Genomic DNA, 19,404 nt, shown 5'->3' on the forward strand with positions numbered 1-19,404 from the left:
CCCACCTGTAATAAAACTAGGATAGACGACCTATCTCCCACACCACCAGGTGAGCTCACAAACCTTCATTGGGAAGACAGAAGGGCTCTGCCTCTGGACTTGTATCCTTTCGAAGACATCGGGAGCAAAAGGACTGAGATCTGTGGAAGGGACGGGTTCTCTGGGAAGAACCTCCCCTATAAGGCCGAAAACGTCAATAGTCTTGAGAGCGACCACTCGCCTGAGAAGGCCAGGAAACTGGCTTCTTATCCTCCAGCAAATGCAGGACCTGGGTCTCTCCCCATTTACTTGCCATTTTTTCCAATTCACTGCCAAACAAAAGCGAGTCTTTGAAAGGCAGCTTAGTCAGATTAGACTTTGAAATAGTATCTGCGGACCAGTTGTGCAGCCACAGCTGTCACCTGGCCGCAATAATTGAAGCAACTCCTCTGGCGGCTGTGCGTACCAAGTCACAGTCCGCATCAGCCAAGAAGGTGGCCCCTGGTTCTACCATAGGTCCTAATTTGGACCCAATGCCACCAGGCTCTTGATAAAGCCGCAAGGTAGCCCGAGCTACCAAGGCACAACAAGAAGCAATTTGCAAGTTCAATGTCACTGCCTCAAAGGCTTGCTTCAGGATAGACTCAATCCTCCTATCCTGAGCATCCTTCAGAGCCGCACCTCCCTCTACCGAGATGGCGGTACGTTTCGTGACAGAACCCACCAAAGCGCAACTGCTCTCTGGCCTGTGGATCCAAGGGGTATAAATCCGCTAAGATGCATCCTCCTTTAAAGGATGCTTCTGGTGCATTCCATTCCAGATCAATAAACTCTAGATTGCATCTAAAAGGATAAAGAAACAAGAAGCTTTGCTCAGGGTGACCAAAATAGGATCCTCCTTCTGCATCCCCAATGAGTCAGGCCCAGCCATTCCGAGGGTCTTCAGGGTCTGAGATATCAGATCCAGCAACTCATCTCTCTGAAAGAAACACAGAAGAATTCTATATGGTCCCAAATCTGGGGGAATATCCCCTTCCTCACTAGGAGAGTTCCCACAGCCATCATCGGTATCATCCTGATCCACCTGCATTCAAACTCTGTCAGACCGCACTGTGCTATGGTATTTGACCATGGAGACAGGCAAAGGAGCACTCGGAGCGACTAAACGTAACTTAGTAGGAACTACTGTTTCAGCAAACCGGCCCTGCAGAAATGTCTGCAATTGCTGGAAGAATTCCACGCATGAAAAGAAGATCGGGTCCGTTCCAGGCCCCATAGGCCCAAACCTGACATCCTGCGAGCCGGTATCCCCTGAGACCTCGACCCACGGTCCAATCAGGGGTGGAGACACCCCTGCAGTATCTCCCTCAGTCCCACTCCCCTCAGACCAAGGAGATGGACCATCGCTGGCAAAATCGGAAAGAGGCAAATCTCCCCAAGCATCCAGGCAATATTGACACAGGCTTAAAGAAAGCTCTGGCTGAATAGCTCTAATGAGACAGGCAGTACAGATAGATAAGGCACTTAGGTTTCTTTGCCGCAGGTGTCATGCTATAAGCGCACAGCCCAGTGAAGGCTCATGCCTAGCTTTCCCACGCGTACAAGCGTGCCTAATATGGACACACAAAAAATGTGCGTCCAAGTCCATGCGCCTAGGCCGCTTCTCCCCCTGGATGCACAAACTGGACGTCCAGGATAGATGCCTAAACTGGGCGCACAAGATGTGCTTTCAGAAGGAAGAATGCCCAATTGCACGCAGAAATGAGAATGGGCGCACACCCGGATGCGCAAGAGTATGCTGATGGTCTGCAGCAAAAAGGCATGCGAAGCTACCCTGCGGCCTACTGCGTGCCAAAATGGGAAATGCCTGGAAGCGGGGCCGAGACAAATGGCTGCTCAATGCGCAGTGCCTGCACGCTCTCCTCACCTCACTGAACTCCCCAGAGACGTGAACCAGACCAGCCGAATGCCGAGGAAACAGACCCTTCTCCTGTTATCTTCCTGTTGCTGACTTTTTTTTTATGGTTAAAAACTTTTACCTTAGCTCAGCCCTTGAATGGGTCCTGGCTTTGGGGGGAGAGGGCTAAAGCCTTCACCCTCCTAGCCTCTCTCAGCCTTCAACTGCTAATTGGAATTTAGGTCCACGCCAGTCAAGGCTACTGGACTGAGGCACTCTGCTGAGGGAGAGACCCCACGGGACTACATAGCTTTGACATCAGCTTTTGCTCTATCTCCATCTGCTGGCAGAGGTGCATAACTCACTCGTTGGGCTTGACCTACCCAAACACTAAGGAAGTGAATGTTTTAGGGGACTCCTATTTGAACACCTAGCTCAGCTGCAACTCTGAGCAGAAGAGACCAATCTTGTTGCTTCGATTTGTAAGACTTTGCTGCTGTAGCATGGCTACAAACAAAATGTCAGTCGTAGTGATGTAGGCTCAAAATTCAAATTTTCATTTAAAAGATTAAAAGGAGGTGGTAGCTAGGCTAACGAGAACAGATTGTGTGTGGATTCCATCTTTCTCAGTTATATACATCACCAAGGGCCTGTTATTCAAAGGGATTGCTATCTGGTATCATACAAAAGCCCAAAGGATTGCATCTAGGAGATAGGGTGATCAGACAGATCCATGTCCAGGGGGACAAGCTGACCCAGTGATGGTTTTATGGTTGAACCCATAGCATACAAAGATGATCTGGCCTGCCCATCCTGATTTCCTCTAACCTGATCTTTGGTTTCCAATAAAAACTACTAGAAATTAATTATTCACCTAAGTAGCATAAAACCCAATAACAATTGGATGCCTCATTAAAATGCACTTTCTGTCTGTGAGACTTGGAGCAAATGCATTTGGGATAGCATGAGAAAGATGACTCTCACTGTCACGTAGGGATAAACTACGAGGCCAAAAAGGATACATTCAATATTAAGGGAGCTCGGAGAGGTTCTGACGGGTCAGCAGAAGGTTCTGTTCAATAGATCTTTCGATAACTGCACGGTAGCAGAGAAGATGTCGGAAACTACAGACTGGTTAACTCTTATCTTACTAGTAGGAATGCTGATGAATACTCTACTGAAGGAAAGGATAATGAAATATCTAGGATCCAGTGGATTTCTGGATCCGAGGCAGCATGGTTTTACCAGAGAGACATTGCGTGATATGTATCTGACCAGTTTCTTTGATTGGGCGACTACAGGATTAGATCAAGGGCGTGTGCCGGATGGTGGTTTTCTTGTATTTCAGCAGGGTTTTTGTTACTGCCCCACACAGGAGGCTCATAAATAAACTGAACAGCCTAGGGACGGGCCCCATTGTGGTGAACTGGACTGGAGAGCAATTGAGTGACAGGAAGCAGTGGATAGTAGTAAATGGAATTCAATCCGAGGAAAGGAAAATGGATTAGTGGAAGTGCCTCGGGGATCGATTCCTGGGCCGCTTTTTTTTCCCAGTATCTTTGTCAGCCATACCGCAGAGGAGCGAGAGGGAAAAAGTTTTGTCTTTTTGAGAGGATTGGCTCCAAGATCTGCAACAAAATAAGACATTCCTGAGGGTGTAGACAAAATGTGAAGTGGTCAAGTGCAGAGTAATGCACGCGGCTGCAGAAATCCAAGAGAGCAGTATACATTTTGGGGGGGGGCTTTTCAAATCATTTCATTTATTAAAATTTAACATGCCGCATCTCAAACGGGTTATCCAAACGAGATAAACTTTTACAAGCAAATTAAATAAATCACAAAAACATTCTTAACGATTAAAACATATAACAATTTGCTCCAGCAGACTACACAATCACCAAATGAAGCAAAAACAAGAAATTGGCAGTATAAAATCATTTAAAACCAAATTATGCTGAAAAAAATGAAGCTAAAAATAAATAAATACAGAATTCCAAGGTCCTATACTAAATAAAATCATGATAAACCTGATTTTAAAAAACCCCAAGTTTTTATAGCCTTTCTGAATTTTAAATAATCTGCCTCCATATGAATTTCAATAGGCAGAGAATTCCACAGCCTCCGTGCCCGATAACTAAAAGCAGATCCCCTTGTGGAATCCAATTAAATTAACAGAAGGCGGAGGAACATGAAATAAACCCATGTGAAGGAGTGCGAGGAATCAGTGATTTAGGGGTGTGTGTGTGGGGGGGGGGGGTGAGAAACGTCTGTGCGCTGACCAGAAAAACCACCTTGGAGTGACACTGGTTGATAATCTCAAGATAGCAGAACAGTGTGACTGGCGTGTACTGTCCCGCAAGGCCATGGGGGGCGGGGGAGGGTTCCTAGGCGGCTGGTTGCATGGGCAACAGCATCTCTAGTAATGGCGGATGTTTGAATTATTACAAAGTCTGCAGCAAAGTTCGGGAGGGAGGCAGCTGGTGTTGCATTAGTATGGAATCTTGCATGGTCCATCTACCCAGGACGGTAGCGAGGCAGTGAGGAAACAAAACTGACGCGGGATAAGGAGCGATATCCTACAAGAGGGTCAAGCTCCTATGGCTGGCAGCTAGGAAATAACCTTGCAGCGCAAACAGGAATAATTGGGAAGATTCGATGGGCCAACAGGTCTTCTTCTGCCATCATCTACTATATTACTATGAAGGCATTTATCCAGATAACTTCTTGACTTATCCAGATAAGTGTCTACTTTTGAATATATCACAGGCACTTATCTGGAAACATTTTACCCGGCTAACAGGCTGATACAGTACAGTGCGCTAATCTTCTTACTGCATTGGGTGCTAGTCTAGCGTGTCCAAAACGCGTTTCCAGAAGCAGTGTAAACCTGTGCACTAGGCTGGGTGCCCCTTTTTTTGCACCAGCCCCCTCACTGTTTCTAGGACATGCTGCTGGTGCCACAGCATCAACCCAACCGGCCCTAGAGCTAAAGGAAGCCCATGCATCGCTCAAGGCTCATAGGGAGGAAGGCTAGGCAGATGCAGTGTGGGTGATCTTTGCTGGCAGGCTTAAGGCACCACAGGGCTCAGTCTTTAATAAGAAAAAATAAAAAAAAGCCTCCCCTTCCACTCCCAGCCAGCAGAGGCTTCCAGCACTCACCTGGAACCCCTGAACCAGCCGCAGGGCCTGGCTATCGTTCTGGTCTGCTTCCAGGATGACGTCCGTGAGTTTGTGTATGATCACGTCCAGCGGCCCCTGGTCTTCGATCGGCTTGCTGAGGTTGAGCTGCAGGAAGAAGAACGCGATCACATTAGATCTTCACCTTCCACCCACTGTTTCTATACAGCCCAAGGGGGCTCACTGCCTTGGCAACTGTTGCTCCCTACGAGTACTGCCCATGCCCTAAAATCGTTAGCACAGCTATCAAGGTGCAGCCAAGGTTTTTTTTTTTGGTTTTTTTTAATTTCAACTCTAAGCAAAGGGTTAGCCAGATAAGTTGGCGAGTCCAGCTAATCTTGACAACCAAACAAAAAAAAAGTTAACACTCTGGTTACACAAGCTGTTTCATGGGTAAACAGCACAAGGAACAGAGTAAACAAAACGTTGCAGTATTCGGTTTATACAAGAGAAAAGCCTGAGCAGAATAAACCAGAAACAAAACTGGTAAAGAGCAATATGAATATTTTGGTGCAGAGACAAGGTAAGGACTGCCCAAAACTACATGAGAAACCCCGCTGTGCTGACAATGACCTCAAGGAGGAAGTTACTTACAGGCTGATATAGTAAAGTGCGTTCCAGTAGAGCTCACTTTTGGCCCGCGTTTGGCCGCGCATTTTCGACGCGCTGTTTTTACCCCTTATACAGTAAGGGGTAATAACACGTCGAAAATGCGCGGCCAACCCCCCCGAAACGAATAGCGCCCGCAACATGCAAATTCATGTTGATGGCCCGCGCGATTCAGAAAGTAAAATGTGCAGCCAAGCCGCACATTTTACTTTCAGAAATTAGCGCCTACCCAAAGGCAGGCGTTAATTTCGGCCGGCACCGGGAAAGTGTACAGAAAAGCAGAAAAAACTGCATTTCTGTACACCCTCCGACTTAATATCATAGCGACATTAAGTCGGAAGCCCCAAAATTTAAAAAAAAAATCAAAAATTAAAAAAAAAAAATCTGCCCGCGGGTTGGAATTTAGCCGGTGTCCTTTTTCCGAACCCGTGGCTGTCAGTGGGTTCGAGAACCGATGCCGGTAAAATTGAGCATCGGCTGTCAAACCCGCTGACAGCCTCCGCTTCTGTCAAAAAGGAGGCGCTAGGGATGCGTTAGTGTCCCTAGCGCCCCCTTTTACCGCGGGCCCTCATTTACATAAATTTATTTACTGGATCGTGCACCCAGGAGAGCGGGCGCTTGCCCGCTCTCCCGTGAAGTTTTCTGCATCGGCCCGTTAGTTTTGGGTTTTGTTTTTTTTTTTTTGCTTTTTCAAGATGACCAAATTTGGAATTTTTGCTCGTGCGGATTCTAACATCCCTGTCACTGACGGGTCCGCTCATCTGAACAGAACCTATGGCACCTGCCGCTGCTGGCTCCGCCTCTCCGTCCCAGACACACCCCCACCATGTAACGCGGATGTTGCTGCGTGCCAGCTCTCGGCCAGGAATGGGCAGGTCCGATGCACGCTGCAAATCCAGGTCATCAAAACCCCCCAAAACCCAGGCTCTCACTCAGCACGCGATCACGTCTCTCCTGACATTTTTGGTAGGTTTTTGGGGGGGTTTTTTTGCCATTATCCTTCCCTTTTCTTTTTTAAATTGTTTTATAAATTTAGGCTGTAATGTTAGACAGGAAATACCTCCAGGACATCAGAGAAAGCACCTTTAACTTCTCAAAAATAAATGTATTCACACCATGACTGCTGGCCTGGAACGCCTTGTTTGGGGAATAAAATGGAACTCTAGAACAAGCCAATGAATTTTTTTTTTTTAATACAGTGTTGTCTTCCATTTTTAAGATATGGTGCATCGTGGCCTTTATTGATTATGATACTGTAGAACTGCTTATGGTCACTGAGAAACGCACCTTTCATCAAAGAAACTTGTGTTTTAGTTAAACTAAAGTTGTAACCAAAGAGGCAAAAAAAAAACAAAAAACCATCTTCCGTCTCCTCGATACTCCTACGGTACTATGTTTTGCCAAGATTTGCACTGCTCCCTGTCGGGAGTCCACTGCAAACATAACTTCCTCCTGGTTCACCTTTAAATGTCACCAAGGCTTTGACCCAATGTACCTCTGTCCTCAACCTGTCCTCAACCTGTCCTCCTGGTTCACCTTTAAATGTCACCAAGGCTTTGACCCAATGTACCTCTGTCCTCAACCTGTCCTCAACCTGTCCTCCTGGTTCACCTTTAAATGTCACCAAGGCTTTGACCCAATGTACCTCTGTCCTCAACCTGTCCTCAACCTGTCCTCCTGGTTCACCTTTAAATGTCACCAAGGCTTTGACCCAATGTACCTCTGTCCTCAACCTGTCCTCAACCTGTCCTCCTGGTTCACCTTTAAATGTCACCAAGGCTTTGACCCAATGTACCTCTGTCCTCAACCTGTCCTCAACCTGTCCTCCTGGTTCACCTTTAAATGTCACCAAGGCTTTGACCCAATGTACCTCTGTCCTCGACCTATATTCCCTTCTTCCTCCATCTGCCTCCTCCCAGCCCTTTCTTGTTTCTTCCAGACACAGAGCAGGCCTGGTGTGTTTCTGGGTCCTCTCTCTACTTGCCCCCTTTCTTCGGGTCGGTCTTCCCCCACCCCGCCCCTCTCCCGGACACTCAGGACACTCCCACCCTGCCTTTCAGCTCTTGCCTTCCCCTGGCTGGAGTACGTTTCATCACCGCAAGCTGTCACTGCGTCTGTCCATCTGCACGTTAATCAAGGGACCTCTCTCCCTCTCCGGGGATTTGGTTGAAACTTGGCAGGAGAATCCCTTGCTAAGGTGCCAACACAGCTGGGGGGGGGGAGGAGGGGTTCAACCCTGAATTGGTAGGAGCGGGCAGCGACCGGAGCATAAATCACAAAGCGGCTAGGAAGCACACAGAGTTCTCCAATTTTGTCCGTAAAGCTGTGAAACCTCTGCCTTGTAAAGGCACTGCCAGCTGTGGCAGTGATTCAATCCGTCCATCAGTCGGTGGTCATGAGGACAACTGCGAAAATTCACTGATTGGGCCTAAACTCCTGAAGGGATGGGAGCATTGTCCTGGCACCTCCCCTGCTGAAAACGGCCTCGATTTTATAAGGCCGAGGTCATTTTCAAGAGGGCAAATGTACTAGAAAAATCCATGCATAAGCTTGGTTTTCATTTCCTTGGGTTGTTTTTTTTTTTGCTGCAATATTCATTAATTGCGAGAGTGTTTCTTGGAGTTATTTCTTAAAAAAAACAAAACTTGTTATTCTTATGTCACAAATAAAGTGCCCCCCCCCCCATTCAAAAAACCAAACAAACAAAGAGTCCAGAATCATGACAATTTTACGCTAATGGGGTGTGGGGATCCGGGGTGCACCAACGTAATTTTTAAAGAGCTGGGGGGGGGGGTCATTGCCAGCTTTATATGGAAAGGGGGGGGAGGGCGCCGGGGGTTCACTGTCTGGGCAGGCAGCCTGAGTGAATAAGGAGGTGGATGGCTGGGATGGGAGTCGCCACAGCGCGGCGCCTTTAATGTTCCTTACATGTGAGGGGAGAGCCGTGCTGGGCCTGCAGGGCTCTCTAATTCTACTGCGGGAGCACTGGGACCCACGTCTTACAGGGTAGAGTGGCGTTTTGGGAAAAGGGTGTGGTTAAAATAAAAAGGCTGACCAATTTCTAAGCCAGCTGTGCCATTTTTATTTACATAAGATTAGGTATGCTTGAGCTGCTTTGCATTGGATTTGCAAAATTCATTCACGTGAATGCCTTTCCAAGTGGCTCACTGTAATGGGGGGGCGGGTGGGCTTTTGGCCCAAATTATCGCACGGCATGGCTATATTGCGTGATATACTGTGTTTAAGGCACGTCATAGCCCTAGTGCAGCTTGATAAATCTCCCTGTAAGAGAGGTAAGTTGGCTGGATGAGTCAGACCTGCTATCGGGCAAGCCTAAAGTTAGGCAGATAACTTTAAAGTTAGCCGAACAAGTATATCAGAGTTTATTCGGCAGTGCGAATGCGCCGCTAAACAGCCCAGCTAAATTAGCCGGATTTACGGTCTATGGGGAAAATCCGTAACTTGAGCCGGCCAGATGTTCTTTCAATAGCAGGCCTCATTGTTATACTCGGTGCAGGAGCAGCACAAACATTGCAAAAGCCTAAACCTTCAAACGAGGTCAGAGCGGCAACAACTGGGGCTGGCAGGCAGCAAGGCAGGTTCAGGAGGTGTTCTGCTCAGTTTAAGGGGGGGGGGGCTGACTCAGCTGCTGGTGCTTTCCGTTTAGGAAGTTTTGGGAAAACTCTAGCCGGCAACAACGTCTATGTCAGGGCGAGCCCACACTCCAGCAGTCTGATGCTCTTACTGCATTCAAAGCACTCCCTAACCGGTCGGGGGGGACGGACAGGACAGGACACAAAGGGTGAGGGATCTGGAGGGGGTTGTTTCAAAGTACTCTCAGACAAGGCGTTTAAAAGCGGTGCATGGAGATTTTGGCACCATCAACAGCAAAGGGAGGGGGAGGGAGGAGAGAGGAACTCCATCTGCACCGGGGAAAAGGGAGCCCCTTGTTCTCTTGCTTCTGGGACTGCCAAGGATTGTTCTGTCGGCTATTCAAACAGCAGCTGCCAGTTACCCAAAGTCCCGGGCGACCGCAAGATGCCCTCCTCTCGTAAAGGCCCTAAAAAAAAATAATAATAATCCACGCTCTGCTGCCCGCTCAGCGAGTCTGCAAAGCACAGTTCTGTCCGTGCCTGGGCTGGGATTATTGCAACCTCTCCCCCGTGTAATGGGACATCAGAAACACCAGGCCCACCTCCCCCAGGCCCCACACCAGGCACCCGGGTCAGCAGCCGCAGCCTGGGGAACGAGAGGGAGCAGGGGCTGCCATGAAGGGCAAAGGGCAAAAAGCTGAGGTAGCTGAAAACATTTAACACCACAGGTTCCTTTATTTAAATTCAACAAACTGGGACTGACGTAATCCGAGGTTTTTCCCCCCTCGTTCTGTGCCTGTGGGGAAAACCCTTTGACGCATCAGAGCAAGGCCCCCTAAACATTCATCCCGCATGACAAACAGGTTCGGGTTCTTCAGCTCCGAGAAGAGGTAACTTAGAGGGGGGGATAAGACAGAGTGGGGAGACTCTCCCCCCCCCCCCCTGGTTCCAGAACTAGCAGGTGGCAGATTTAAAACAAATCTAAGTATCGCACAATCAAACTATGGAACTTGTTGCCAGGTTAAAGGCTAGCAGTATAATTTCAGTTTAAAAAAAAAAAAGTTGACAAGTTTCTGGAGGACAGATCCATAAATAATAATTAGCCAAAAAAAACCCCAAGACGTGGCGATAAGGCGATGGACAGAGTCAGAAAGTGGCTGGGATGGCGGAGACTGTGCCTTGTTAGCGAGGCCTCACCTCTAGTTCTGAAAGGGATACAGAAAAGGCTGCCAGAATGGGCTCAGGGTCTACCCTGAAAGCCATACGAGATGAGCTTTAGGAACCTAAATATGCATACCCTTGAAACGAGGGGGGAGGGGGGGCATACGATAGAGACGGTCAAATACCTCATGGGTCTAAATACGGCACAAAAAAAAAAAAAAAAAGCAAACCTTTTTCGGAAGAAAGGAAGCTTTAACAAGAGGTCACGACGAGAGGCTCCAGGTGGGAGAGTCGGGAGCAACGTCAGAAAATGTTTCTTCACGGAAAGGGTGGTGGAGGCACGGAACAAACACTGTCCCAGAGGGGGTGGAGACAAAAAAAAACGACAGCAATGGAATTAATAAAAGCATGAGAAAAGCACAGACAAATGGGGAGGCGCGTTGAGAGATCAACTGGGGCATTGGAGCAGGAAGGAAACTGGGCAGACTGGGCGAACCTTATGGTGGCCCTCTGCTATCACATTCTTCGACCTTAAGCCACACGTTCCCGAGGATCTTCGGCAGATTCATGGCACATCAGCTCATGCATCAGGACTATGGCCGGGAAAGAATACAGGGGTTTATATTCAGTGGCATTTAGCAGATAATTTGCGACCTAGTGTGCTTGGATTTCAAGCAAGGCCTTTGGCACGGTTACGCACAGAAGACTTATAAATTGTGCGCCCTTGGTGCGGATCCTAGAGCGACTGACTGGGTTAGAAACTGGCAGAGTGGGAGGCGACAAAGGGCAGTGGTAAATGGGAGTTTTCTCTGAGGGGGTTGTTACTTAGTGGTGCGCCTCAGGGATCGGTCCTTGGACCAGTTCTTTCCAACATTTTTGTGAGCGACATAATGGAAGGATCGTCAGGAAAGATTTGTCTTTTTGACGATTACACCAAAATCTGTAACAGGGTGGATAGCTAGAAGCAGTGAAAAACATGAGAAGGGATCTAGCGAAGCTAGTGGAATGGTCTAAGGTCTGACAGCTAAGATTTAATCCTAAAGAATGCAGAGTTATGCAATTAGGATGCAAAAACCCAAGGGAAAGGTACAGTGTTGGAGGTGAAATTGTTCTAAGCACAAAGGAAAAGTGGGATCTGGGAGTGATTATATCTGACGATCTTAAAGTTGCCTAGCAGATGGATAAAGTGACGGTACAAGCCAGAAAGAAGCTTGGCTGCATAGGGAGAGGAATGGTGAGCAGAAAAGGGGAGGTGATACTGCTCCTGTATAGGTCCCTGCTGAGACCTCACTTGGAACTCTATAGACCACATCTTCAAAAGGACATAAACAGGATGGAGTCGGTCCAGAGGGCGGCTACTAAAATGGTTGGTGGTCTTTGTCCTAAAGCATATGGGGACTGACTTAAAGATCTAAGCATGTATACCCTAGAGGAAAGGCGAGATAGGGAAGCTATGATAGAGACATTCAAATATCTCAACGGTTTTCATGCATAGATGGTGAGCCTTTTTCAATAGGAAGGAGGCTCTTGAACGAGGGGTTATGAGATGAGGATGAAAAGGGGTAGTAGATACAAGAGTAATCTTAGGAAATATTTCTTTACAAGAGAGGGTGGTGGATGCATGGAACAGCCTCCCAGTGGAGGTGGTGGAGGCAAAAACAGTATCTGAATTCAAGAAAGCGTGGGATAAATACAGGGGATCTCTAAGGAAGTGGTGCTGAATTATAATGCAGAATTAATTGGATGGATGAGCAGACTGGATGGGCCATACGGTCTTTTTCTGCCATTGTGTTTCTAAGTTTCCATAAGTTATCCGGCTAAATACAAACTTAATTTCCTAATATTTTGGGCACTTATCCGGCTAAATTTAAAATTCAGCCAGCTAACGTAGGGGGTGTTTCTGGATGCTAACTCTGGTCATGCTGCAGAGTAGTCTGAAAGTTAGCCAGATAAAGTTATCTTTTAAGATAGTGTGGCATGGTGAGGTCCCACTCACAGAGCCACAGAGCCAGACTCAAGAAAAGGGAACCCAGAGTGAGGCTCCAGCACAAGGGCCCAGGGGGATCCGAGGCGGTGAGGCTGTATCTAGGTCAGGAGCAGGCCCAGGGTGGGGGACTTGCTCACCTAGGTAAACCCACCTGCAACAGCAGGCAGGGAATTAGGACCCAACCACTCCTGGGATAAGCCCTTCCCCCGAAACCGAGGCTTACAAACCCCCCCCCCTCCGCAGCAGCAGGCCGAGCTCTCCATGGAGGAGAGGGAGGTGGGCCCGACCCCAGCGCCGACCTGCACAGAGGAGAATTATGAGATGGACATGGACTAAGACCAGTCTAGTGATAAACTGGACTGGTGGGGAATTAAGAGTAACTCCATGGCAAGTTGTTACACAACCCCAGGAATAAGAGGGCATACATTTCTGTTTGAGTTTTCCCCTTGTTAAGCTGGGGTTGAGGGAAAGCTTGTTATACACAGCCTCTGGCTGGTAGGAACAACGCATGGGGGCGAGAGGGGAGAGAGTTGTTCTGGGCACCTTTCCAGAAGCAGGAGCTGGGAGATCATAAGGTGGCCCTGAACCGGGCCCCTTTTCCCCGTCCTGTGTTTGGTTGGCGTGCATTGTGAACCGGACGGTCCCTTTTACACAGGGGACCATGGGGCATGGGGCTCGGTGACCACACAGAAACCGGTTCAAGCCTTTTGTGTTTTTCCTTTTTCCTTGCTCTTCCTGATTTTCTCCTTTTCGGGAGCGGGGCCAGAAGCTGCCTCGCTTCACACCAGGCAAACGCTGGGCTGCTGACCCAGGACGTTCGGTTAGGACGAACTGGGGGGGGGGGGGCGCTAATGGGCCCCCAAGGGCCTCCGCATCAGATGACAGACAGCCCTTTCAGGTTTGGGCTGCACTACTGAATATCCCACCAGAGTCAGCCAGATTAAGTTTATCCAGCTAACTCTGCAAGCAGGCCGGTGACTGAAAATGGAACCCCCCCCCCCCCCCTTTTAGTTGTAAAACAAGATCCTGACATATAATAAATGTCTGCCTGAACCCGCTTGTGCTGCTCTTCTCAGAATCAACCGCCGCCTAAGACTACTTCTCTAAAAGCCAATCTCTCTAGCACTGCCAGAGAGCTTTCCCTTGCCTCCTCGTAACCCCTGCTCTGGCCCAGTGCCAAACAGCGGTCTTCGGTTGGCAGAGGGAAATATTTAGAGGTTATGGCATGCAAAGCTATTACACAGGATTCCTTTTATGCAAAAAAAAAAAAAAAAAATCATCGTCCACAAGGCCCGGTCACAGAATATCTTATAAAGCAGAACTATTCCTTCCAAGGAAAACATTGAGACTTGTGAAGAACTGCGTCACAATCCCCATCTGTCCTTTCCCCTACAAAAGCTCCTCCTTTTTTTACCTATCTCCTTTTTCACCCATTTTAGATTTTAAGCCCTTGGGGGTGGGGAAAGCACCTCTTTTATCTATCATGCCTGTACGAGATACTAATTGTTAGCTTTATTGTACCTATACCGCTTCAGACACCGTCGGTGCTGGAGAAAAAAAAATAAAGCCAAGAGCACGATGACAGCAGGAGCTGTAAGTAAGTTAAATGCAGTAAGGTGGGCTTGCTTAAGGCACGCAGACCTGCAAATAAACCATTCTGGCCCGGCTGAACTCTGCAACAATTAGATCCCACAACTAGCCTTACCTTTTTCTTGTATTCACTATAGCCAACGTTTTAAGGGGACCACACCAGGACAGCGACAGCCTCAAAGCTTCGACACTGCGTGTCCTTAATCATGGCATACAGAATAAAAATTCTCCTCCGGAACAGCAGCCACAGCCCTAAACGGTACTGCGGGGCCATTGGAAGAGGCATGCAGGATGGACCACGACCCTACCAGGGCATCAGACCTGGCGGGGAGGGGGGGGGGGTGCCACGGCACCACTGTACCTGTAGCACTTACCAAACTCAGGCCTGGATTTATCAAAATGCACTAAATATCGCATGCGATAGGAAAAGGGGCGTGTTAGGTATTAGCGCAAACTGCGATAACTTTTTCGCACTTTGCGATAAGTGCCAGAATTGTTGTATTTCCTACCTACAACCACGTAGGAACGGAACAGTGCTCTCTTGTGAAGATTTGATGACCTTCGGAGTGAGGAAACTCAGCCAAAGATGAGATTTGTGCAATGTTCTCTCAACCTGCACAAATCTCATCTTTGGCTGAGTTTCCTCACTCCGAAGGTCATCAAATCTTCACAAGAGAGCACTGTTCTGTTCGCATGTCTCACTCTGAATGTCAAGGTGGCCACTAAACCCTACACCTCACCTCGAGTAGCCAGGTGGGCCTCATATACGGGCCGATACAGTAAAGTCCAGAGAGCGGGCGAATGCCCGCTCTCCTGCGCGCGTGATACAGTATGCAAATTAGGTCCGGCGGTAGAAACAGGGACAGGAGCAGCGGCTGTCAGCGGGTTTGACAGCCGACGCTCAATTTTGCCAGCGTCGGTTCTCGAACCTGCTGACAGCCACAGGTTCGGAAGCCAGACGCCGGCAAAATTGAGCGTCTGGTTTTCAACCCACGAGCTGTGGGCCTACTTCGAATTTTTATTTTTTATTTTTTTTTTTTTTTTTACTTTTTTTAACCTTCGGGACTTCCGACTTAATATCGCCATGATATTAAGTCGGAGGGTGCACAGAAAAGCAGTTTTTACTGCTTTTCTGTGCACTTCCCCGGCGCCGGCAGAAATTAGCGCCTACCTTTGGGTAGTAATACTCAATGACCTTCTACTGGACTCTAATCCGGACCTCTGTGCAATAACGGAAACATGGCTTAAGAATACGGACACCGCACTAATTAACCAACTCCCAACTGATACCCACGACTTCTTCTCTATTCCCAGACAGAAAAAAAGGGGTGGGGGTATTCTCCTGGTAGCTAAAAAAGAGCTGAGACTTACTCATTTCCCAATCTACGCTACTACCAAAATTGAAGCCGGCTTCTTCAAATCCGACCTTCTGCAAATCATTCTTGTCTATGCCCCCCCAGGACTTCTGGACTCAGACGTCTCCCCCATTCTAGAATTAATAGCCACCCACCTAAACCTTGAGTCTCCAGCCATCATATTGGGAGATTTTAACTTACATGTGGATGATCCCTTGCCTTCTACTAACTGTGAATCTTTCCTAAATGCCATGACCGCCATGGGATTCAAACAGATAATCAATAACCCCACACACAGAGCAGGACACATTTTGGATCTCATCTTTGTAAACTCAGGCATCTCACACTCAGAACCACCCATATGCAAATCAGTTCCATGGTCAGACCACGCATTAATCTCTACCACATTTTCGCTGGCACAGTCCAGTATCAAACATAATCCTCAACCTCAATTTACCTACAGAAATCTTTGTTCTTCCGATGAACTACACGAACACCTTGTTCTAGAACTCCCTCGCTTAGACATCTCTACCCCCAACTCAGCTCTCCACTCATGGTCCAACATTACAGAAACGGCAGCAAATAAACTATGTCCTCTGGCAACAAAAAAACAGAAACACAATGCCTACAAAAGACAACCCTGGTTTAACCAAGAACTTCAAAAACTCAAACACTCCCTTCGACAAAAAGAAAATAAATGGCGTAAAGCCCCTTCAACGACCTCCCTCTCAGCTTACAAACTTGCACTCCACCTATACAAGAGCGCCACATTAAAAACAAAAAGGGACTACTACGCTCACAAAATCCATCACCTCATTTTCGATTCAAAAGCCCTTTTTACCTACGTTTCGAATTTAACTCAAGTCAACCCACCAGACATCCCTCTCAACCAAGCGCACGAAAAAGCAGAGGATTTGGCCAGCTTCTTCAGTAACAAAATTTCCAACCTGCAATCACAGCTGAAAACCAACATCATAGCTCCATTCAGCACATACTTTCATCCTTGCAAAGGCTCTTCTATACAAGCTTTCGATCCTATTGCAACATCAGAGACAATCTCAGTTTTGAAGAGAATGAAACCTTCCTCTCACCCATTTGACCATATCCCTTCCAAACTACTGCTACTAATTCCAGATACCATCTCTAAGGCCCTGACTGACATTATCAATTGTTCCTTAACACAAGGAATCTATCCAGATGACCTGAAAATTGCTTCCATCAAACCCCTCTTAAAAAAACCTAATTTAAATCCCAAAGACCCCTCAAACTTTCGCCCAATCTCCAACCTCCCGTTCATTGCTAAGGTAATGGAAAAATTAGTTAACGCCAGACTATCAGAATACCTTGAAGACCACAATATATTACTCCCACCTCAATATGGCTTCCGTAAATCTTTAAGCACGGAATCACTAACAGATTACATCATCATGGGCCTGGACAAAGGTCATGCCTACCTGCTGATACTCCTCGACCTATCTGCCGCCTTTGATACTGTTAACCACGCACTCCTCATAAAGCAACTAGCGAACATCGGAATAACAGGCGCCGCACTGGCCTGGTTCAAATCATTCTTGGGAAACAGAGGATATAAAGTCAAAATACATAACAAAGAATCTCAGTTTTATCCTTCCACGCTAGGAGTTCCTCAGGGCTCCTCCCTTTCTCCCACGCTCTTTAACATTTACCTCCTCCCTTTATGTCAACTATTAACTAATCTGAACCTCAAATATTATCTATACGCAGATGACGTTCAGATTATCATCCCTATCAAAGAATCCCTTACAAGAACCATAAAAGTCTGGGAAGATTGCCTCCTAAAAATTGACAACCTCCTATCCAGTCTAAATCTAATCTTGAATACTTCTAAAACCGAACTTCTCATAATTTCGCCTGAAAACAGTAACCTCGCCTCAAATCCACCAACCGGCTTTCAAACATCACAAGTGAGAGACTTAGGAGCCATCATTGATAATCGGCTAAATCTAAAATCTTTTGTTAATCAAACTACTAAAGACTGCTTTCATAAACTGCATGTCTTAAAAAGAATTAAACCACTTTTCCACTCCCACGACTACAGGACAGTCTTGCAATCAATAATCTTTTCTAAATTAGATTATTGCAATTCCATTCTTTTGGGTCTACCGGCTTCTCACACTAAACCCCTTCAGATGGTTCAGAACACTGCGGCAAGAATATTGACAAACACAAGAAGAAGAGAACACATAACTCCGATTCTCAAAGACTTGCATTGGCTGCCAGTTCATTACAGAATCTTATATAAGTCTATTACCACCATTTACAAAGCTTTTCATCAACTCTCTCCGCTTAACCTCCAAATCCCATTTAAAAAACATACCTCCGCCAGACCAATCCGAGAGTCCTACAGAGATTCACTCCAGGTTCCCCCTGCTAAAACCTTTCACCACACGACTCTTAGAGACAGGGCATTCTCTACAGCAGGACCTACATTGTGGAATTCCATCCCCCCAGACCTGAGACAGGAACCCTGCCTTCCAACTTTTAGAAAAAGACTAAAGACTTGGTTATTTATGAAAGCCTTTCCAGACAACAATCAAACCCAAAATCAATATAATTAACTCAGAACACCCTTCAGGATAATCAACAGTTTTGACAATCCCATCAATTGTACAATCCCTTTTAAACTGGCAGGCTTTCCCAGTTATTCTTCACTGTTAAATTACTATCTCCTTTTCTTCTGTTCCAAGTTGAAATATGTCCCTGTTTTATTGTAACTGCAATTTTCCCTTCTTTTAGCACTTGTTAATGTTTTTTATCACTTTATTGTTGTTCACTCCTTGTTATTTGTAAACCGGCATGATGCGATTCCCTTCGCGAATGCCGGTATAGAAAAGACTCAAATAAATAAATAAATAAATAATAGGGCCATCAACATGCATTTGCATGTTGCGGGCGCTATTAGGTTCGGGGGGGTTGGACGCGCGTTTTCGACCCCTTACTGAATAAGGGGTAACGCTAGCGCGTCGAAAACGCGCGTCCAATCAAGGGTACTGTATTGGCCCGATAGAGATATAAATACCTACCTAGTATGAGGGCCTTATAGCTAGTCAGTCAGTCAGTCAGTCAGTCAATCAGTCAGTCTCTCTCAAAAACATCGCAAAGTGCGATAAAGCCATATCGCACGGCTTAATGCAAATGAAAAAGGTGTAGTTAAAATCCGCGTTAAAGCTGTGTAATATGGCTTTGCAAATTGTGAAGCCGGCCCACTTGGCCAGAAATCCCGCCCCAAACTCCTAATTTGCATCGCACCATGAGTTATGGTGATTTTGCATTACTCCAGCATGGCCGCCTCTTGAATGGGAGGTGACAAAGGGTAGTAGTAAATGCAGATCACTCAGAGGGGGGGAGGTTGTCACTAGCGGTGCGCCCTAGATCCTTGGATCGGTTCTCTTTTCAACACTTTTGTGACAGAATTTGTGGAAGGATTTTTGGAAAAGATTTGTTGTTGTGGGGTTTTTTTTGTTGTGGACGATTCCAAAACCTGCAATGCCAGGAAGGCATGGAAAACACGAGGAGGGATCTACTGAAGCTCAAGGCATAGTCTAGAGACCGGCAGCTAAGATTAAATGCTAAATAATGCTGGTCAAGTATTTGAGCTGCAAAACCCAAGGGAGTGATAGAGAATAGGGGGTGAAAGTATTCTAAGCACAAAAGAGCGAGATCTCGGTGTAATCGTATTGGATAATTTTAAAGGTGGCCAAATGGGAGGATAAATCGATAGCAAAAGCCAGGAGGATGCTCGGCTGCATGGGGAGTGGGATACTCAGCAGAAAAAAAAGGGAGGGGATACTGCCCCTGTACAAGTCCCTGGTGAGACCTCGTTTGGAATGGTTAGGGACCTTCATTTTCGGCTTAAACCGATTTTTACCTGTAAATTCCTGGATGTTTCCAGTGCCAAAAAATCGGTTTAAAACAATTTTCACCCTAACCTTAAAGCGTTTTAAACCTCTCTGAAGCCAGTGCAGGCAGAATAGCCTGCTGTATATTTCTAGTCCCTCCCCCTCCCACCCAGGCAGT

The 19,404-nt window shown here is 47.0% G+C and overlaps 1 protein-coding gene across 1 annotated transcript in view; it reads right to left on the reverse strand.

Annotated features, from left to right (window-relative positions):
• The window catches only part of LOC115089665 (inositol-tetrakisphosphate 1-kinase), a 212,500-nt gene that overhangs the window by 85,644 nt on the left and 107,452 nt on the right, over positions 1 to 19,404 (reverse strand). The window contains exon 4 of the mRNA XM_029597835.1: positions 5,036 to 5,161. Coding sequence (XP_029453695.1) covers positions 5,036 to 5,161 — 126 coding nt within the window. The remainder of the gene's footprint in view (positions 1 to 5,035; positions 5,162 to 19,404) is intronic.

This window comes from Rhinatrema bivittatum, chromosome 4 (assembly GCF_901001135.1).
Source record: "Rhinatrema bivittatum chromosome 4, aRhiBiv1.1, whole genome shotgun sequence".
In the NCBI taxonomy this organism is placed as follows: Eukaryota; Metazoa; Chordata; class Amphibia; order Gymnophiona; family Rhinatrematidae; genus Rhinatrema; species Rhinatrema bivittatum.